The following is a 22,269-nucleotide window of genomic DNA, read 5'->3' as shown; positions in this document are numbered from 1 at the left end:
TAGACAATTAACTTCTTAACTAAATAAGCCGCAGAAGTTGGCCCTTTTATACTAGCTACTCAACTGCTGAAAATTCATAATTTTTTTTATTTAAGCTTTATATTTATGTCTTAATAGAAAAACACAAACAAATATCAATCCCTTAGAGAAATGTATCTATACCCAACATACCATTCAAAAGTGGTAATTTATTTTGTTCAAAAGGTAAAAGGTTCTTACTGTATTTTTTTCTTTTGGCTAATGAACAGTTAAATTTGATCCACCTCCTAATCTAGTAAGGCCTAAAGAAATTGATAAAAAAGAAATCCAGGGAACAAAGTCCCAAACGAAAATAGTTTAGCGGGGCAAAATATAATTAACCCTAATATTAATGTAACAGGTGAAAGATGATCAATCCCCTCGTAAGCCCCTCATCATTCAGTAGACAACAGACCCTCTTCCATCAAAATTCATCCCTTCTCTGTAAAATGAGAGGGCAAAGACATAAAATGATTCATTGACTGCCCGTGGTGGAGCTAGGAATTAACTTTTGGGGGGAGGGGGCGAGTCTATAGCAATGAAAGTAAAATATATTTACAAAAAAAAATAATGTGAACATATATACCACAAGATTAGAAACAACCTTATATAGAATGAAAATTACTTATACGCTTCACATATACAAAAATATTATCATATTTATAAATCTATTTGACTGTGTGGGATATATGAAATTGTGCACGACGACTTTTAATTTCATCAAAGTCATCAATGATTGAATTTATATCAAAAGTTCTAGCAATTTCTTTCTCAATATACATTATCATAGAGTTGGCAAGAAAGTCTTCCTCCATCCTAGAGCGCAAACAAGTCTTGATGATTTTCATAGCAGAAAATGCACGCTCTGTTGTAGTTGTTGAAACAGAAAGAGTCAAAATAAGACGAATCAATCTATCAATAAGAGTATAGCACATTGACTTTCTTGTCTTTGCTAACACTTGGCACAACTCCTGAAGTGATGACAAATTTTGAAGCTGAGAAGTGAGAATTACAGGAAAACTCAATCTGGAAAAGCTCTAATTGAGTTCTTAAGTGTAACTTCTCTTGATCTGTGAAGTTAGCTGAAGAAAACTTGTTTGCAAGTTGACAAATTTGTTCAATATTGAAAGCCTGAAAATTATCTTTAGGGTGCAATGTTGAACTAAGAATAAGCAACTCTATTACATCTTCCTTAAACCTATTCTTCATTTCAAGTATTTGAGAATCAACCGTTGCCAAAAACACATCAATCTTATAGTGATGCTCCATGGTAATTGGATCATTTTGTTTTCAAATTCTTCCTCGACCTGCTTTATAAATGACATTCATATCAGGCATCTCTATATTTCGTGCATCACAAAATGTCTTTACATTGGTGAACAATTCATTCCATCCATTATCTCTATAACTTTGAAGTCGATCCTTTGTTACTGAAACCAATTTAAGGGCATTCAAAATATCTTGAGATTTGCATTGTCAAGCTTGAGAAAGTACTTGTACAAATCCTAAAATGTCCCTCATCATATGCATAACAAGAACAAAATCAAAGGATGTCATGAAATCGTAAACTCTGTCAGCTTCACTTCTTTGAGTTGATGTATTTCCATAATTGATAACATCAATTAGGATAGAACAAATATCTTCATATTCTGTGAATAAACTACAGATAGAACTAAAATGAGACCCCCATCTTGTAGTCCCTGGCCGTTTTAAGGTACCAATCTGATTCTGACCCCTACCAGTCTCAAGTTCATCAATAGCAATCAATTCAACAATTCTAGCAGCTCTAGCAACTCTAAGTTGGTCCACCCGTTTGCAAGAAAATGAAATGAAATTTATATGAAAATATAAGTATGTAAAGAATTGTTCCACAGGAATTACCTCTTGAGATGTTGCTACCAATGTTAATTGCAGTCGATGAGCAAAACAGTGAATATAATATGCATAGGGGCACTCCTGAATAAATAATGCTTGCAGTCCATTCCATTCTCCACGCATGTTACTAGCTCCATCATATCCTTGGCCACGAATGTTTTGCACACTAAGATTATGGCGAGAAAGGACATCACATAGCTCCTTCTTCAAAGTCAAGGAATTGGTTTTGTGCACATGAACAATGTCAAAAAATCTCTCTCGAATATAGCCTTGCTTGTCCACAAATCTAAGAACAATAGCCATTTGCTCTCTTTTTGATCTATCTTGAGCCTCATCAACAAGTATAGAAAATTTTGAATCACTAATCTCCTCTCGAATATACTTTTGTATCTTGCTCGACCAAATGGACAATATCTCCTTTTGGATCGTAGGAGAAGTATAAGATGCATTTCGAGGAGCATTATCAAGGACCACAACAGCCACTTTTTCATTATAAGAAGACATATGCTTGATCAACTCAATAAAATTACCTCGATTGTTAGAATCTAAACTTTCATCATGACCCCTAAAAGCCACCACTTGAAATGCACACCATTTTGCAGCATCTATGGAAACTTGAAGTTGCAACCAATTTTTTGCAACCTGCTCAGAATTTTGCTTCTCAATAATTTTATCAAGATGTTGCAATGAGTTTCCCAAATCATGATAGCATTGCATTGCCACTTTGTGTGATGAGTTAGGATATTTTCCAATGTGATTTAAAAAAGCATAATTTTTTCCATCATTTACCTTCTTCCCAGATCTAAATCCATTAATTGTGAAGGCCATTGATCCAAAACGGTCCATTGGCTTGGAAAAAATTGAGCAAGGAAGACAAAAGGCAGCATTCTTTGTTGGAGAAAATTCCAACCAATCTGGAAACAATTTATACCAAGAGAAAAGGAAACGTCGGTCCTTCTTGTCAATAACCATTGATTCAATCCGAAGCTCGGGTTGGTATGGCCCAAACTTAATATATGCTCTCCGTACCTCATCCTTTTGATGCTCTAGATATTCCCAAATGGATTTTCACTTTCCAGGATCACGTTCTATGGATGAAATATCAAACTCTAATGATTCAGCTCTACAAAATTTCTTTGTTTGATGCTTAGGAGAAGAATCACGAAGAGGACAAGGAGTTTCACCACTTCCACTTGGTTCTAGACGTCTTTTCTTGAAAAAAGAATCAATTGTCCTGTTGGCCATTACCACTATATTTGCAACAAAACAACAACCTGTAATCGAAATAAAATTGATTGAGAAATACTGGTTATGGCCTATAGAGATGGGAATTTGACCAATGCAAAAGATTGGTTTCCCTAATTCCCTTACAAATTTCGGCCATTCAGCCTGACTGAAAAGCCCGGCCATCACGCAAGGAAGCCAACAGGATCCTCAAAATAAAATTAGTATGAAAATTGGAAAAGGAAACCAGTCTCAAAATCAACTAAAATAAATGCTTATCACCCGAATTCAGAAGGCCAAGTACGAAAAACAATACAAGTCCCCCTCGAGCAATTCATCAAACAACTGGCGCCTGAACTTTTTACACCCACATTTCACTAAATAAATGCAATGTCAAACTAACCTGGTAAATGGTAATAGCTACAATAGTCTGAAATGGTATTGATGATCAGTGTTAGTTTATCTAGCATTGCAACCTACAGGTCAATTTAAGCAACCAATGTCTAATTCATTAACCTGCTCTGATGATACAATAATATGAAACAACCCCTTTACTTCCTGAAAAAAAAAAAGACACGTTCAACAAATGCTAAAAGAAAAATTACCTAGACAGCTAGACCATGCAAAATGCAATGGTACAATCCTTAGCCATGTGCGGGGGAAGGTCTTCACTGGAGAAAGTTCTTCAAGCCTTTAATGGTCTCTACTCGATGAGATTATGAGAAGCCATGACTTTGTGAGCTCACAAGGATCAATTCCAGTAATTAATGATGTATCGTTTGAGCAGATTTGATACATCTCTGCGGAACAAGGTGAGAAGTTTTTGACGTTTTTACTTTCTAGGAAGAAGAACTGTAGCAGAGTCAATTGCCAGGTTAACTGGCTATATTTTCTTTGCACTTGTATGAAGTCCGTTAAAAAAAGTGGCAATTCTCTGTTATTTGGACCAAGTCCAAATAACTTTCAAACATTATTGTTTGGTCCCTTGGGGGGGCAAAGTGAATTTTTTGATCAATTTTTGGAGGGACAAAACATAATAATAAAATTTTTTTTACTTAGAAATTTTTTTTTTTAACAATTGGAGGGGGGGCGGTTGCCCCCCTTGGCCCCCCCTTCCCTCCGCCCCTGTTGATTGCGATGTTGCTCATGTTCTTTATGATGATTTGTCCTCTATTTTTTTTCTTGTTGATTATCGTATTTGTTTGGATACAAAAATTATTTTAAAATATATTCTACTTACCTGATAAACATATTTTTTCCAATCAATTTTTTATATTCTCAACTACCTTTTTATCTCATATATATCACATTACAAAAAGATGTTAGTATAATAACTATTCAAAATAATATTTTGGATAATGCTCTATCCAAAGTTTGGATGGTCAAATTATTCCAAATATTGAATCACAAATACATTTTTCAATTAACTTTTATTTTTTAATTATTTTTTTTATTTTACATATATCATATCACAAAAAAAATACTATATTAATTATTTCAAATAATATTTCAAATAATGGCATCCGAACACTCCATATTATCTCCTATCGACCCTCAACAACTTATGCTTATTTTTACCTGTCGTGACGGGGTTCTCTATCAAGGAAAAGTAGGACCAGGAGAGGAGGGTTATTCATGTTGGTCAAAGAAAACGTACTCGCGAGGTTGATATCAAGTCAAGGCATCATCATCTGAAAAATGGGCTTGCTTTGTTTTCAATTTGCGTCATTTCCCATTAATGATCTGTATATATGTAGCTTGAATTTTTATAACTTATGGAGTCCTAATGAGGTAAACTGTGAAATCCTTCAAATTTTGCATAAGCATAAGGATAGTAAAAAGATTTGACCCCGGTCCCAGAACATAGTGGACGAACTTAATTGGTGAAAACAATAAAATAGAATAGATCGTCCGATATTGGAACATCTACATGAGTGAAGTTTGATTAGATTGTTACACATGTCTTGTCCATAGGCCAATGGACGTAGGAGGTAAGATGCATCGAACTTGATCTGGGCACTACCTAATTGACAAAAAAAAAAGTGGGACTTGACCATGAACCAATAATTATATATAAGAATATTGAAAAAATCTTCAACGGCAATAAATGCTTTGCAATCTTTGATATTATTTGATGATTCAACAATGTTTACTACCAGTCCCAACAGGAGAGATCATTAGTTTATGGCGACCAGTAGTAGTTCGAGTGAATGAAGAAAAGCCCACTTGATTTGATTTGAACATTGAACTGCATTGCCAATGTTGAAAGTCAAAGAAGCCGACATGGATCCTTAGTTCAGGGCTATAGGTTCTACTAATTCTATATTGGAAAAGCCGCCTTTCTTTTTGAATGTAAATTTTTATTGCAGCATGTGAAACAGCCGCTTCAACTTCATTATCCGATGGGTGATATACTATCCTCATTGCTCAAGAACGCTTGTGTATCTATGTAGCATTATCCTTTTTCCCTGAAAAATGATAGTTTTATTATGCAATAAGAGAAAAGGTCTAAAATGGCTGAGTTAGTAGGAAGAGATGATGTAGAATCGTTAGGAATTGAGTTGTCAGAGTTGGGAAGGAGCTTAAGAGAATCATTTCATACTTGTAATGCGAGTTTCAGAAGCATTTCAGCCTTAAGTAATGGAAAGGATGATGAACCTGATGAAGAACTTGCATTGCAGTGGGCTGCTATTGATAAACTGCCTACTTTCAAACGGATGAAATCACCTGTGTTTGATGAGGATAGCGGCAATGAAGCTGATACTAAAAGAAGACGGGTAATTGATGTCACTAAGCTTGGTGCACTGGAGAGGCATTTGTTCATTGAGAAGCTCATTAGGCATGTTGAGCATGACAACTTTAAACTGTTGCAGAAAATCAGGAAGAGAATTGACAGGTGAGATTTCTTCTTGTTTGTGAAATCGGCCGATTGACTTGCTATAAGTTTAATTACATTGTTGAAATGCCCATGATTAAGAGTCATAGATAATGCTCTTAAATTCTAGTTTACACATGCAGTTTTTGGTAGTCATGCATTGAACGATCACTTTCTTGGAGTAAAATATATCAGCATGATGATACTATGAAAATTTGATAAGGCTAACTGACTGGGATTGTGCATTTTTTGTAGTTAACCAGATGCTGTGTTTTCTCCATTTTTAATTGTCTACTATTTGAAAGTCTGTAAGTCAACTTCTCAATTTGGTTCCTGCAGAGTTGGCGTGCAATTGCCTACAGTGGAAGTAAGGTACAGCAATCTCCATGTAGCAGCAGAATTTGAAGTTGTTTCAGGAAAGCCGCTTCCAACACTTTGGAATTCTTTCAAAAGCATGTTTTCAGTGAGTATCTGCTTTTCGTTGAGACAACAATGGTTCTTTGAATGTGTACTCTGCAATACCTAGCCGCAAAGTTATAGTAGAAAACGTGCTAGCTTACCAGTATATTAGGTTAATTAATAATTATTCTACGCTGCCAATAAGGCATTGAAAGAATAACACAGAGATCAACAGTTCATCTTAACTCTTGTTTCCTTGTTGTCTCTTAACTTTCTGTTGGTGCTTTATTTTGTCCTAGGATCTTGCAAGGGTTGCTGGTTTAAAGTCACAAGTATCGAAGATCTGTATCCTTAGTGATGTTAGTGGTATCATTAAGCCAGGAAGGTACAGGATGAGAATCTAGTGTATTTTTCAAATTGTTAAGTGGGGCATTTACTTATCTTCACTTGTGACTAAGTCCTGTGTGAAATCAAGTTGTGACATATAATTGTTGAGCATGTCACTCTTGATCAGCACATCACCTGTCTGTTTGTGCCTTTAACTGTGTTCTAGTGCCTTCAGTCTTGTATTCCCTGGCAGTCTTTTGTGTTCTTTACCATCTGGGGAACTCTCTCTCATTTCTTAGCTACTATAACATCGTATGCTGAACATCTAAGACAGAGCCATTCTTTGCTTGCTATCTACCATTTGGCCCCTGCGAGTTTGACAGTTTGATGAATTAGAATACCAACTCTTAAAATTTACGAACATTTGTTGGCTTTATAACTGAAATTTAACTTTGGATTGCACGGATGGATTGACAATTTGTATCAGGTTGAAGGATCAGAATTCAATTTGTAACTCGAATTTATTCCAGGCTTCTGAAGCATAAAAAAAATGCTTACTTGTCCACGACAGTTGTACTGGGGAATAGGTCTTACTCCTATATTTTGCTTTGCAAAAAGGAAGAACTGAGAGATAGCTTTTGATTAAAACCATTTTATTGCCATCTTATAGTCATTTATTACCATTGCAGAATGACTCTTCTATTAGGTCCTCCAGGATGCGGGAAGACATCATTCTTGAAAGCACTTTCAGGAAATCTTGACAAATCTCTCCAGGTCTCTTTGTTTCTCAGTTCTTTATCTAGCTTGGTAGAAACTATAAAAAGATCACAACATGAAGTGATAGAGCAACCCTGCATGATTACCAACATTTGCCTTTAGTAACTTATTACAGCTTTGCACTGATTCTTGTGCACTCCCAACCACTTGAATGAGCCAACTATTCTGAAGTGATTATTCAGGCTGGTCTTCTGATATATCATATCATGGAAAGTTATTTAAATCTTGAACAGAAACTGAAAGATTTCGTCATCTGTTAATCAAGATATTCCTGAATATTTGCTTTTAGGATGCTCACAGTCATGTAACAGTTTTGGAGAAAATCATGGCACCAGCATATCATTTAAGCTTATTTGTTCACACCAAAACTTATTGTTTGCCTCAGTGTTAACTTTGTTATTTTTCTCTGACAGGTTACGGGAGAGATAACTTACAATGGATACAAATTCTCAGAATTTGTACCCCAGAAAACCTCTGCTTACATAAGCCAATATGATATTCACATTCCAGAAATGACTGTTAGGGAAACACTAGATTTTTCAGCTCGTTGTCAGGGTGTTGGGAGTAGAGCAGGTACATTTTCAGCACAAGGGAAGTTCTGTTTCTATTTGAACATATCGTGTCTGTGATGAACCGATGATGAAAGTTGAAGTCTTTTTTGCTTTAAAGCTATAATGTGTGAGCTCAGTCGAAGGGAGATAAAGGCAGGAATTCTCCCAGATCCAGATATAGACACTTACATGAAGGTAGATTTTGTTCCTTTTGCATTCTAACTCAGTTTTGGTTGGTTACCAATATGGTTTATCAAAGTTGTATGTTTCATTTACCCTTGAAAATGAATCTGCATCCTTATGAACTTCAAGTGGTAATTGATGTGAAAACCATGTAAGAGGCTGGATATTATCCTGGTTTACTTTGTGTTCATTTTTTATTTCTGGAAACAAGGTGGAGTAACACTACGATTTCTTGAAAATTAGCCGAAATAGAGGATAGAGAAAAGAGGAAACCAGGGTTAGGCCAAGAAGCATAGGTATAAATTTTTGCTTGTCAGTATATTCCGGGAAATGGAATAACTTTGCTCTAATTCTTAATATGTATTTGATTTTCATTTGCAGTTGTATTGCATATTCCACTCTTTTTGCATAAGACACGTTAGTGGCCATCAAGCAGAAATTTTACTTTGTTCCGTATTGTTTCTGAGCTTTAATATTCCTCTCTTCTAACGTGAATCTGTTTTGATCAGGCAATTTCTGTTGAAGGGCAAGATACAACTCTCCAAACAGATAATATTCTGAAAGTAGTGAATTCTTTCACATATTGGTCTTCAGCTGCTATTCAGTTAGTCTAAGTCAGACAATAAACTTTACGTGTGATTGATTGACTGCCAATCCTTTTCCAGATACTTGGACTTGACATATGCGACAATACATTTGTTGGAGACGCCATGAGGAGAGGTATCTCTGGTGGCCAAAAGAAAAGGTTGACAACAGGTAACATGAAGCCATGCTTAATAGATGCAACTCTTAATCTCCTAATATTGAGCTTTTGCATGACAGCTATTATATTTAATATCAGCAACTTATCAACAATGAACTTCTGAAATTTTACCTGGCTGAACACGAACAATGCAGTAGTCATCGCTTATAGTGGCATTATACAGGGGAGATGATTGTTGGCCCTACAAGAGCTTTATTTATGGATGAAATTTCTAATGGACTGGATAGTTCAACCACATATCAGATAGTGTCTTGCCTTCAGCAGCTTGCACATATAACAGATGCCACTATACTCATGTCACTTCTTCAGCCAGCACCAGAAACATTTGACTTGTTTGACGACATCATCTTGATGTCTGAGGGAAAGGTTGTGTATCATGGACCACGAAATAATATTCTCGAATTTTTTGAGAGTTGTGGATTTACATGTCCTGAAAGAAAAGGAGTTGCTGATTTCCTACAGGAGGTGAGGCCATGATGATGCCTCATGTGGGTTTTCTTTTGTTGCCATCGTCCTTTTGGTTACAGTTAAATTAATCTATGAAAACCATTGCAGATTATCTCGAGAAAAGATCAAGCACAGTACTGGTATCGAAGTGAAGAAACATATCTTTACCATTCTGTTGATATGTTATCAAGGAAATTTAATGAATCTTGTTATGGAAAGAAGCTTGAAAGGCCATTCATGAAGTGCATGGACTGCAAAAATGCTATCATCTTGAGCAGGTTTTCGGTTCCTAAGTGGGAACTCTTCAGAGCTTGTATGTGGAGAGAGTTTCTTCTCATGAAAAGAAATGCTTTTGTTTATGTTTTCAAATCGGTTCAGGTTAGCTCAATATTTTCTTTGCCTTATACTTTTTGATGATTTCGTTTTTGCTTTTAATGTACATGAATATAAGATCATTAAACCAGAAAAAGTGAAGTAGCCCTTCCATGTACCTGTAGCACGTTATATTTGTAAAGTAGCCATGCAAAAATTGAAATAAAAAAAATGAACTTTGAGCTGCTAATTTGGGAAAGCTGAATTTTGGCAACTGCTTTATAATATTTTCAATAAAGGCCAACCAATCTATTCAAATCCTCAGAAGCCCTTACAAGCTAGTCTGCAGAAAATGAGGAAGATATCCCTGCTTTCCTACTAATCACCATCAATGTACACTGAAATTCTCCACTTCTCATCTGTTTAAGGCGTCTAACACCATTTACAATATTTTCAGCTCCTTATTGTTGCTTCCATTACTATGACCGTATTTCTACGAACACGGATGGGTGCTGATGTTCTCCACGCAAATTATTACCTGGGAGCTCTCTTTTTTGCTCTCATCATGCTTCTAGTTAATGGAAATCCAGAGCTGCCAATGACTGTTGCAAGACTGGGAATCTTTTATAAACAGCGAGACTTGTACTTGTACCCGGCTTGGGCATATGCAATCCCATCTGCTATTCTAAAGGTTCCTATCTCTTTGCTGGAAGCTGTGGTATGGACTTCTTTAACTTACTATGTCATTGGATATAGCCCTGAGGTTGGGAGGTGAGCTACTAACGCACTTGAGTTTGTCATAGATAGTTCATTTTCTTAAACACATTTTCCTGTATCTAGAAAAGCATATGTAGCAAACATAATCACCAACCTTTTGTTGGAACTTATGTTAACATCTTGAATTGTAAATTCCTGAGATCTCCCTTCAGGTGTGTCATTATATGTTAAAACATTGCCTCTCATTAGCTGGAGCGGGCAATCATGATGACCTCCCCTGTTAAACTTGTTTTGTTATATTCAGTCATTATTCCAGCCAGCCAACGAAGGGAGCCTAGACAAATTGGGAGAGGTGATGAGAGTACATACACTTTTCTGATCTGAGTTAATCATGCACTGGAAGCATGGTTCAAAGTCGCGGCCGCGGCCCAGAACGTTCCACATCGGTCTCGGCATATCGGTCGCGGTCTCGGTGAGACGTAAATTTTAAAGTATTTAATATTCTAAAAATTGTTAATAATATAAAAAAGTATGCTAAATAAAAATAATTAAAAAATAGCAAAAGAAACGGCCAAGTCAATCCGTCACGGTGTGACTCGGCTGATTTCTTGTCTTGACTCGAGATAACTCGGAGTGATTCGATGTGACTCGGCCGAGTCAATCCCTCGCGGTGACGACTCGGCCGATTTCTCGGCGAATCAAGTATTTCGGTATCGTTTCGTCACGGTATCGTATCGGTAGGGGCCGAGACGGTGACGACTCGGCCGAGTCGTCTCGGTCTCGGCCGAGACTTCGAACCATGACTGGAAGGGGTTTAAGAGGGTTAATAGATTATGATCGCATTTAGGACCTTGAAACCATGGGTAATTAGTTTATTCACTAATGAAATATCAATCTATTCCAGGTTCTTCCGCCAACTGATTTTACTATTTTCCATTCACCTGACATCAATATCCATGTTCCGTTTTATTGCATCTGTCTGCCAAACCGTGGTTGCTTCTACAGCAGTTGCTAGCTTATCGATATCATTTGTCCTGCTGTTTAGCGGCTTCATAATCAATAGGCGTAAGTGCTTAATGATTTTTTGTCATTCTTGGTCCTGATTTTCAGTTTATACTTGAGCAAGTAAAGAATAATCTGAAGATGAGTTTATTGCAGCCTCTATGCCAATTTGGTTGAAATGGGGATTTTGGGTGTCTCCATTAACATATGGTGAGATTGGCCTTGCTTTGAATGAATTTCTTGCCCCACGGTGGCAGAAGGCGACCGGTTTTTTTTTTTTTTTTTGCCCTTTGATCATTTGTTTTGCATCTACTTTGAACTAGAATTATGCTGAAATGGACTGACAAATTATTAGATAACCACAATTTTCTATTTCTTACTATTCATGCTACATTTAGTGAATATGCCTTATGCTTCAAAAATAAAAGAGCAAATTACACTTTATCCCCCTGTAGTTTAGTATTTTTTCTACATAATCACCTTATAGTTTCAAAAACTATAGATAACTCTCTCTTGGTTTAGATTAAAGTGTCAAAGTGACGGAATTTGTATTCCATAACGGAATCAACTAAAATATAAAAAATACCTCTATATAAAGTTAAAAATTATTTATTAGCCACAGGGGGGTTATATATATATTTCAAAAATTATAAGGGAGTTATATGGTAAATCACTAAACTATAAGGGGGTTATATGATAAAATATAAAATTATACGGGGTTAGAATGTAATGCATGTTATGTTTATATATTTTGGTCACTTCATCCATTTTGATTTTTAAACAAGGGAAATTTTGACATTTTTATAAGTTCTTCGGTTACTTTAACACTTTAATCCAAACTATGAGAGAGTTATATATAATTTTTAACACTACAGGGAGGTTATGTGAAAAATAGCTATATCATGGGAGGGTAAAGCGTATTTTGCCCAAAATAAAATAAAATGAAATATCAGACGCAACGTTTGTGCTAGAACTATTTGGTCGTAAGTTTTCAGTGCCCTGATGAGCCAACCTCATACTACCAGTGGTCAAAGACCAATTGTTCTTTCATTTCAGTATTCAGTATTCACATTGGTTTCTCATCGCCCATATTCCTTATAGTGTCTTCATTCGTCCCACGAAGTCCTAAAATATTTAGGGCAAATTACATTTTACCGCCATGCAGTTTAGCATAATTTTACATAACTCCCCTATGATTTCAAAAACTATACATAACCCTCTCATGGTTTAGATTAAAATATCAAAGTGACGGAAATAGTTATTAGTAACGGAACTTCTAAAAATGTTGAAATTACCCTTATACATATATGACACATTAATCCCGTATAATTTTTATATTTTACCATATAATCCCTTATAATTTAATACTTTACCATATAATCCCCTTATGATTTTCAAAATATACATATAATCCCCATTTGTTAATAAATAATTTTCAACTTTATATAAAGGTATTTTTGACATTTTAGATGACTCCGTTAAGAATAATCATTCCCGTCACTTTGACATTTTAATCCAAACTATGAGGGGATTATGTATAATTTTTGAAACCATAGGTTATGTTAAAAAATGCTAAACCACGGGGAGATAAAGTGAAATTTGCCCAAATATTTAAGACAGACAAATGTATAGACCTTGAGTCAAGCTAACTAAGCTCGACTAAGGTATCTCCTGTTCTATCGAGGATGTGATATATGAATCATTTTTGTCCTATCAATCATGCTCTTCTGAAGTTCAACGTACCCTTTTAGGCTTTCTTGTTAATCATGTGTTTTCTTCAAATGTAGAACTGTTGATTTCTCTTCAAGTTTTTCTACATCTAAAATTTTATACGCACTATCAATGACTTGCTATAATATCTATGCTATTGTCTGATTATTCACATTGCCTGCGTCATCTTATGAAGCAGTTCAGTTTCAGCTAATGTTAGTACTCTTCGTCTTTAATTTTAGATGCTTCCTTCAAACGCAACAATAGGACAAGAAACACTTGAAAGCCGCGGGTTGAGCTTTGATGGTCACTTGTTTTGGATTTCAGTTGGGGCTCTATTTGGGTTTACATTGTTCTTCAACATCGGTTTCATGTTAGCCTTAACTTTCTTAAAACGTAGGTTCATCTCCGTTATATCTTCTTGTAGAATGGAGATTATTTTTCATACGATACCCACTAATCATGGCGCATGCAGCCCCCGGCTTTCGCACTATTATTTCGAGTGAAAAGCTTTCTCAAATACGAGGTGACAAAGACTCCACCATAGTAGGAACTCCACAAAATTTGAGAAACTCCATTGGACCTTATGAAGGTGAGCATCATATATCACCAGTGATTCTCAGTTATATATCTTAATAAGATGTCTATTTCCTTGCGGGTGAATTCTTAGTTTATGATGAAAAAAAAAAAGAATTCTACAACGAGGGCGTTTCCTGGAGGGGTTTCTCTAAATGGGGGTCTTCGCATTTTGAGAATGCGAGCTCACTGAGCTCGCATTCCGGAAATGCGAGCTCAATTCGAGCTCGCATTCCGGAAATGCGAGCTCAGTGATTTGTGTCTGCTTTATTCAGTATGCTGAGTTTCAAATGATTAAGAATGATCCAGGATGGGAGGAGGATTTTGGAGGAGAGGAGGCGAAACACCTTCAGCTGTTAAATGGGAGGACAGGATCATAGAGATTCGTGAAGGTTCTTGGTCCTACGTTTCTAGTTCGATCGGCAAAGCCCCTGGTATGTGCTTTAATGTAGCTCTTTTTCACTGCTTCCACCTGTTTTGATTCTTCAGTTATGCTGTTTCCTTCTCAACCTCCGTGCTTATTTTACATGCAATTGTCATCTAGTGCAGAGAAAGTTGTAGGCACTGCAACACCTCAAGAACCACCTGAGGAGTGGCAAGCTTCATGGAACATCTCAACAGGAAATGAACTATTAATACGTTGGGCGTCTCCGACATCCAGTTCAGGCTTGAATTTTGTCATAAGAAACAAGGAACCTACTGACAGGATGGTACAGCCCATTTCCGGAATCACTGATTGTCAAAATCCTTTTTTGTTTTAATACAAAAATATAAATCTCTGCCTCCAAAAAAAAAAAAAAGCAAAAAAATTTGCATCTCTGTAATGCGAGCTCTGTTGAGCTCGCATTTGAGGAGAGCTCGCATTCCAACAGAGCTCGCATTTGAGGAGAGCTCGCATTCCAGGAATGCGAGCTCTCAACAGAGCTCGCATTCGTGAAATGCGAGCTCTCCTGAGCTCGCATTTCACGAATGCGAAGACCCCCCCGACAGAATTCCTCGCCACAATCACCCCTTTTGTAGAATTTTTTTAAAATTCATCACAAACTTAGAAATTTCTCATTTCCTTGTAGACTAAGTCGTATTGCTTCACATAACTTCATATCTTTCTCTTTTTTGCAGGCAAAATGGTTTTGCCTTTTGAACCATTGACTGTAGTCTTTCAAGATCTGCAGTACTACATTGACACTCCAGTGGTAAGTCATGTATTTGACATCTGATATTTTGTGGCAAACAAGAAGATGCATATGGATATAGGTGATAAATTTTGTTCTATGAAGAGCAGTTCATTGTACTTAAGAAACTAGGTAGCACACGTGAAAAGCATAGAAGATCCAAAAAAAAAAAAAAAAAAAAAAGAGAGCCGGCTCATCTTGATATTTATTTTCACTTCCAATTTTGATCAACTCATCAGCTTTACCAGTTTCCAAATTCTCTCTGAACAATGGCTAACAGCTTCTGCGGCTTCTGCGAAAACTGTAAAAGTCATGTTTTCCTTGTTATAGAGTTATATAGAGTGGGATTTCTGAAAGAAAAATCCAAAATTTTTTGAATTAGGAATAATTTAGGATAGGAGGAGCAATTATTTTCTTGGACTGTTTATATTTTCAAGAAATAGGAAACTTGGGAATGACAAAATGAGAAATGTTTTGCTTCCTTGTCTAATGTCTTCAGGCTAAAATCTTTCCTATGCTTCAGAGTTATATTATTTCAAATTATTGAGAATACACCAATGAAATCACATGCTTTAGACTAATGAGGATGTGTAATGATATGGACCAGGTAAAGCATACACTTAAGAAGATTCTCTCAATAGATCATGGGAGTAAATTGTTCCCATTTTCTTCCTTTTTCGTGCATCAAAGGCATTAGAGTACCCATAGTACGAGATTTTTGAATGTAAAGCACCTTGTCACTTATCCATGCTTTTCGAAGTGCCGAAGACGTGGTAATTGATATGATCTGAAGATGCATTTGGACCGTGTTATCTTTGCTTATTCAATCCTCTACCGGTTTCAGGAAGTAAAGGAGCATGGATTTAGCAGGAAAAAGCTCCAACTTCTTTGTGACATTACGGGCGCATTCAGACCCGGTGTTCTTACAGCACTTATGGGTGTAACTGGAGCTGGAAAAACAACTCTTCTAGATGTCCTTGCAGGTAGAAAAACAAGTGGTCTTGTCAAAGGAGACATAAGAATTGGAGGTTTTCCCAAAGTTCAAAAGACATTTGCTCGGATATCGGGTTACTGTGAGCAAACAGACATTCATTCTCCACAAATTACTGTTGAAGAGTCAGTTATTTTTTCTGCTTGGCTGCGTCTTCATCCTCAGATTGATTCAGTGACTAAATCTGTATGGGGCTATAATTTAAGTAGTTGAGATAATATTTATTGTTGAGTTAATTTCTTTCTTTACATGCACATTGATATTGTAATGGCATAATAATTTGTAGGGCTTTGTGAAGGAGGTCTTAGAAACTATTGAGCTTGATCAAATAAAAGATTCTCTTGTGGGCATTCCAGGCGTTAGTGGCTTGTCAACTGAGCAGCGTAAGCGACTTACAATTGCCGTTGAGCTGGTTGCTAACCCCTCTGTTATATTCATGGATGAACCTACCACTGGATTGGATGCAAGATCTGCTGCAATTGTCATACGGGCTGTAAAGAATGTGGCTGATACAGGAAGAACAATTGTTTGCACTATCCACCAACCAAGCATCGATATATTTGAAGCATTCGATGAGGTAATTTGCCGCCAATGAACCATTAACTCAACAGTGTAAATATAACAATACTCCCTATTTTTTTCTTGGGCATTGCTTTACTTTTCTGCACTTATCATCCAAGTATGTATATATATTTGTTATGTGATCCTATTGAATTCTCTTTGAAAATGTTGCAGTTGATTCTCTTGAAATCAGGAGGGCGCATGATATACTCTGGACCACTGGGGAGACAATCCAGTAAAGTTATAGAATATTTTGAGGTGATTTTTCCACGCACTATTTTCTTGATATTCCATATATCTTTCATAGTGCATGTGCCTTATTTCATGGACATATTCACCTTTGTCACATTTGTAGCTATCATTTACCATGTAACAGGAGATCTCAGGTGTGCCAAAGATTAGAAACAACTATAATCCAGCTACATGGATGTTAGAGGTCACTTCTACATCTTCTGAGGCTGAAATTGGTGTAGACTTTGCTCAAATTTATCAGAATTCTACTTTGTACGAGTGAGTCCAACCGTGACCTAGAATTCAAAACCTCTTTGGTCACCACAGCTTTACGTATCTATATGCATAACTTGCAAATCAAAAATTTTCCAGCTATGGATTTATCTTCTGAAGGTTACCATCTGAAATAACCTGAGAATCATAAGGTGACAATCACAGTATTGTCACTTATCTTTTATAGCAAATAAAAATCCTGCACTTACTAGAGATGCTGAAATACTTTCATATTCATTAGATTCTCACAAGATGTGTTGAGCATGTTCTATGTTTTAGACAATTAATATTGCTTAAAGTGTTTGTTATTTTAAAGGGTAAATTACTTATTACCCCCTTGTGGATTCATCTATTGTTACATGACCCTCCTAATGATTCAAAATATTCACTTCACCCCCTATAGTTTTCTATAAAATAAAAACTTGACCGAGAATAGCTGTGTAATGTTGTTAGTTGAAATATCAATAGTACCCTTACTTAAATGCTAAATTAATCGACGGTTTAACCACCTGGTATAAAAGTATAGGGAGATTACGTGAATCAATACAAAAATCGCAAGGGATAAAGTGGACATTTATTCAAATCATAAGAGGGTTACATGGATATGAAGATTTGATCACATTCGCTTTTAAAGGATGTTTGATATAAACACCGTAATTGATTGTGCACTCCGTCCATTTTTCACTTTACATAAAACCACAGGGAGGTTATGTTGCTATTTTAAAACCTTATGGGGGTTATCTGGCATTCTATAAAATCACAGGGGGTAATAAGTGATTTACCCTATTTTTGATGGTAGCTATTTCATTTTACACTTGCTTGTAAACAAAAATCTCATGGATTTCTCACATTAACTTTTATACCATGGTAGATGTAAGCACAGCAAAAGTTGTAATTATCCTGTTTCCCATTCCTTTGTTCTCAGGGATACTAGAGAACTTGTGAAGCGACTGAGCATTCCACCTCCTGGTTCAAAAGCTTTGGATTTTCCAACTCGTTTTTCATTGAGTGGATGGGGACAGTTTAAGGCTTGCCTCTGGAAGCAATTTTGGTCCTACTGGAGAAGTCCCTCGTACAATTTAGTCCGATTGCTGCTAATGCTTATACAATCTCTGCTTTTTGGCATCCTGTTCTGGGATCAAGGGAAGAAGCTGTAAGTATACGTTATAGAACCTGTTTCTAACAACGTTGTGTGTATATATGTGTATCTGAGACCAGCTTTTTCGTTGCATGTCTTCTGCATGGTAAAGACTCGAATTTAACCACATCTAGTGCAAATACTCAGCTTCCATTTACCATTTTTGAATTTTCCAGCTGGTCTTGCATAGTTTCATTCTACGGTAGATTGGCATCTCAATACCTCTGATATCAACCATAAGCAACTGACTTTGTTCCAAGAACCATCCATCTAACTTCGTTTGAATGAACGGTTGAAAATGCAATGGCTGTCCAATATTTTGTTAGTGAAGACTGTATCCCTGACAAAAATGTCCCTTTTTTTTTAATAGAAATGATCAGCAGAGCGTATTCAATATTCTTGGTTCGATGTTCAGCGCTGTAATCTTCTGTGGTATAAACAATTCCTCTTCAGCTCTGCCATATGTCAGCAAAGAGCGCACCGTCCTCTACCGAGAAAGATTTGCGGGAATGTATTCTTCATGGGCTTGTGCACTTGCGCAGGTAAAAGTATTGATTCAAAAAAAATTATGTATTTTGTTTGATTAAAGATAGTTAAGGTCCAGATACAAAATTGCACTGAGGTTCAAATATTATTTTGCCTTGCATGGTCTTGAAAAATAATATCGACCTGTAGTATGATCTGTTGCAATTTCCCAAGATTTAAAGCAGTATCAGGTCCCTCCCTCCAATATACATTCTGACCGTACAAGTATACTCTTCACTTTTGTAGGTTACTATCGAGATTCCCTACATCTTTGCCCAAGCAATTATATACACAATCATCACATATCCAATGATTGGATATTATTGGTCAATTTATAAGGTTTTCTGGTACTTCTACTCGATGTTTTGTACGTGGCTATACTTCAGTTATCTAGGCATGCTGATGGTTTCAATCACACCAAGCTTGCCATTGGCTTCAATTTTGCTGTCAACTTCTAATACGTTGCTCAACCTTTTTGCCGGGTTCCTTGTTCCTCGACCGGTAAGCATTTCTTTAACCACAGATACAATCCCAAGCCCTTCTGCTAGGTCGGCATTCCATGCATGTGTACACAAACATCCATAGTTATCATAGGGAGGTTGGTAGAAATTTATAGGCTTTAAGTTTTGCAACTTGCAACATTTTATAGGCTGAGGCGCTGAGCTAGGCCAGAAATTGGTATGAGCTATATATATACACTAGACATATATGAGCACTTAATGGAAGAAGAATTGACATCTGAGAAGATTTTTTTTTTGGGGGGTAAATTACCTTTTATCCCCTGTGATTTGAAGCTGTACCACATAACTCTTGTGTGGTATAAAAACCAATAGATAACTTCCTCATAATTTGAGTTAAATTTCACTGCAGTTTTTCTGTTAAAACTAATGATCAATAGTAAAAAGTTAAAGTCAAATTAATAAATAAACAAACTCACCCTTTCACTACCTCTATATAATTTGGGTTAAATTCCACTGTCAGTTTTTCTGTTAAAACTAATGGTCAATAGTAAAAAGTTAAAGTCAAATTAATAAATTAACAAATTCACACTTTCACTACTTTTTTTTCTTTCTTTCTCTCTCTATCTCTCTCTCTCTCTCTCTCTGGAAAGGGAAGAGATGATTTTGAAAACCTATACTACAAAATCCTAATTTTCTCCAAATACAAAAGAGATGGAAGAGAAATAAAAAACAAATAAACAAGAAACAAAAAAGATGGAAAGAAAAAATAAAACAAATAATAAGAAACAAAAAATACCAAATCTTTTTTGATGACAAATATCATTGTAGGTTTTTAAACCAAATCTTTAACGGTATTTTTTAATTCTTATTTATCTATTTTTTTATTTAAATTTCTTCTTTTTTATGTTTGGAGGGAAAAAAAGAAGTAATGAAAGGCTAAATTTGCCAATTAATTATTTTGACTTTGACTTTTTACTATTAACCATTAGTTTTAACAGAAAAACTAATTGTGATACTTCAACCCAAATCATAAGGGAGTTATATATTGGTTATTAAATCATAAGAGGTTATGTGACAAAGTACCAAATTATAGGGAGATAAAAGGTAATTTATCCATTTTTTTCTTGGGTTGTAGTTGACACTTAGAGTTCTTTTTTATTCCTTTTACTTGCAGCAAATCCCAAAGTGGTGGATTTGGTGCTATTACTTAATCCCAACATCTTGGACTCTCAATGGTTTGCTTACTTCACAATATGGGGATGTTGACAGGCAAATTGAGGTGTTTGGAGAAACTAAAACGGTAGCAGAGTTTTTGAGAGATTACTTTGGATTTCATCACAATCAACTACCCATAGTTGGTGTTGTGTTGATTTTGTACCCCATTACTTTTGCTGCCTTCTTTGCTTGCTGTATTAGGAAGTTAAATTTCCAGAAGAGGTAAATGATTACAATTGTTTGTATATCTGTTGCTACAAATCATGGAACCTTTGTTATTGTAACGATTTATCAGTAGGTTGCAAGAACTTCGATCAACGTGTACAAACTACAAAGTCTGTATTCCTCTCTACCTGCCTAGGTTAGTGAAGAGGTGAATTCTGATCGGCTGGAGTGAACTGAGAGCTGAAAGCACTGCAGCTGAAGAGGTCACAGCGGGCTTGGTCACCTGCTTAAATTACAAGGGGGGCTGAATCCCCCGGTAGAACTCCGAAACTTAAGTCAGTTCGGGATTGGGAAAATAGCTTAATAGAGAGAATCAGTGTATGGTTTTTATCAGGAAAATTGGTCATCCCCTTTCTCAGTAGAAGCCTTGAGTATTTATAGAGGATGGACAGGAAAGAGGGACTGCTGGCACGGGTCCCTAGAGATCTGGCAGGGTCAGCGCATCAAGGTGATTTGATGGGCTCTGCGGAAAGGTGCGCCGGAACAGTCATGTGTCAGGCGGCGCATGTCAGAGCAGCTTTATCAGAGGTGTCAGAGGTCATGTTCCACAACTCCGGTTGTCAGGTCGTTATACTTCATTTCGGCTTTGTGAGGGAAAGCCTTGGCCGAGGCGGTAACTGGGCCGAAGTCAATTCACGATGGTGATAGGCCGAGGCGGTCGAAACAGAGGTACCACAGGACAGGGCCCCAGCGCTATCTGAGCTGGAGATACCCTCCTCACTAAGCCCCCCAAGCCTTGGGAAGGGCGGGGTCGTTGCTTTCCGAGGTAGCTACTTCCCGAGGCTGACAAGAGTGTAGAACACGGAATACAGTAAGGACACGTCATGACTGCGCGGATGGGACTGGGAAGGAAGTGAAATGATGGCTGTCAGCCTTAATGTCAGATCCAGGGATGGACGTGAAATCAACGGTCAGATGAACAGTCCCCCCATTAATGAGGAGAGAAGTCGTGTCCTCGAGGATGCCAAAGGTTCCGCCTTTTCATCTTCTCCCTGTTAGCCTATAAATAGGAGTCCCTTTTTACCGTTTCACTCTTTATCAAAAATCAAAAATCACCTCAGAGCTCTGTTTCTTTGTTTTTTCACTTCGACAATCTCTTACACCACATCTTCTGAGTAAGTTCACTTCTTCCCCTTCATTTCTCCTCCTTTAGCAATGGCTAGGACAGCACGCACCCACAAAGAGACGGTGAGGCCCGACTTCACCGAAGCAGAGAGGCCAGATCCTTCCGAGGAGAGAACCGCTTCTGAGGCCGGGGAAGGGGGGGCCGAAGCGTCTCATCAGGTCGGGACACCCCAGGAACAGAGCGAGGAAACCGAGGTCGAAGCGGAGGTCCTCTATAACGATGACCTCTGATAGGTTGCAATTTTATCATTTATTTTATTATTAATTTCCCCTATTACCTGACTTGATGTGGATTAATTGCTGGATTCTACTCACTTTTAGTATTTGTCATTTATTTCAGGGAGTAGAACAAAAATATGATAATAAGTACCAATTTGGCAGAAAAGGAGCCCAAGTGATAGAGCCTGCCCCAGGGGCATTTTTCGAAAAGAAGATGTCACGCCCATTTCGGTAATTTCTGCAGAGGAATGACGGACGAAGGGTTTCTTTCTCCTAAGAGCCGCCGCACATCTGACGGCTGGCTTTATCTTGAGTTTCTCGTCTGTAGCTTAAAAGAAAAAGGCTGGACTTTTCCCTGGGGGGGGCCTCTGGCTTGA

At 37.0% G+C, this 22,269-nt stretch overlaps 2 protein-coding genes across 2 annotated transcripts; one reads left to right on the top strand and one right to left on the bottom strand.

Moving 5' to 3' along the window:
- Positions 1–1,252: 1,252 nt before the first annotated feature.
- Positions 1,253–4,018, bottom strand: LOC113729472 (uncharacterized). Its single transcript, XM_027253766.2, has 2 exons — positions 3,723–4,018; positions 1,253–3,167 (listed from the first exon to the last, which is right to left on the bottom strand). The coding sequence occupies exon 2, from the start codon at positions 2,863–2,865 to the stop codon at positions 1,495–1,497; it is 1,371 nt and encodes a 456-aa protein (XP_027109567.2). The 5' UTR covers positions 2,866–3,167; positions 3,723–4,018; the 3' UTR covers positions 1,253–1,494.
- A 696-nt stretch (positions 4,019–4,714) lies between these two features.
- On the top strand, positions 4,715–22,149 carry LOC113733016 (pleiotropic drug resistance protein 3-like). The gene is made up of 27 exons (XM_072081007.1): positions 4,715–6,013; positions 6,332–6,455; positions 6,691–6,776; positions 7,408–7,492; positions 7,909–8,068; positions 8,165–8,241; positions 8,739–8,792; positions 8,895–8,985; positions 9,156–9,457; positions 9,548–9,817; positions 10,209–10,522; positions 11,373–11,533; positions 11,627–11,730; positions 13,423–13,576; positions 13,656–13,772; positions 14,185–14,190; positions 14,876–14,949; positions 15,773–16,105; positions 16,206–16,496; positions 16,655–16,738; positions 16,857–16,990; positions 17,910–18,137; positions 18,493–18,664; positions 18,894–19,148; positions 20,283–21,518; positions 21,702–21,907; positions 22,014–22,149. The coding sequence occupies exons 1-25, from the start codon at positions 5,631–5,633 to the stop codon at positions 20,547–20,549; spliced, it is 4,326 nt and encodes a 1,441-aa protein (XP_071937108.1). The 5' UTR covers positions 4,715–5,630; the 3' UTR covers positions 20,550–21,518; positions 21,702–21,907; positions 22,014–22,149.
- Positions 22,150–22,269: the final 120 nt, after the last annotated feature.

The sequence above is a fragment of the Coffea arabica genome, chromosome 2e (genome assembly GCF_036785885.1).
Source record: "Coffea arabica cultivar ET-39 chromosome 2e, Coffea Arabica ET-39 HiFi, whole genome shotgun sequence".
Lineage (NCBI taxonomy): Eukaryota > Viridiplantae > Streptophyta > Magnoliopsida > Gentianales > Rubiaceae > Coffea > Coffea arabica.
Note: the sequence above shows the minus strand (reverse complement) of the source record. Positions and strands in the feature narration are given on the sequence as shown.

Excerpts from the sequence above, each read along its gene's own strand:
- LOC113733016 (XM_072081007.1), top strand. The coding sequence starts at position 5,631 with ATGGCTGAGTTAGTAGGAAGAGATGATGTAGAATCGTTAGGAATTGAG. Across the intron at positions 8,986-9,155 it reads AAAGAAAAGGTTGACAACAG|GGGAGATGATTGTTGGCCCT; the intron begins GTAACATGAAGC and ends GGCATTATACAG. Across the intron at positions 16,991-17,909 it reads CAGAATTCTACTTTGTACGA|GGATACTAGAGAACTTGTGA; the intron begins GTGAGTCCAACC and ends CTTTGTTCTCAG.
- LOC113729472 (XM_027253766.2), bottom strand. The coding sequence starts at position 2,865 with ATGGTTATTGACAAGAAGGACCGACGTTTCCTTTTCTCTTGGTATAAA.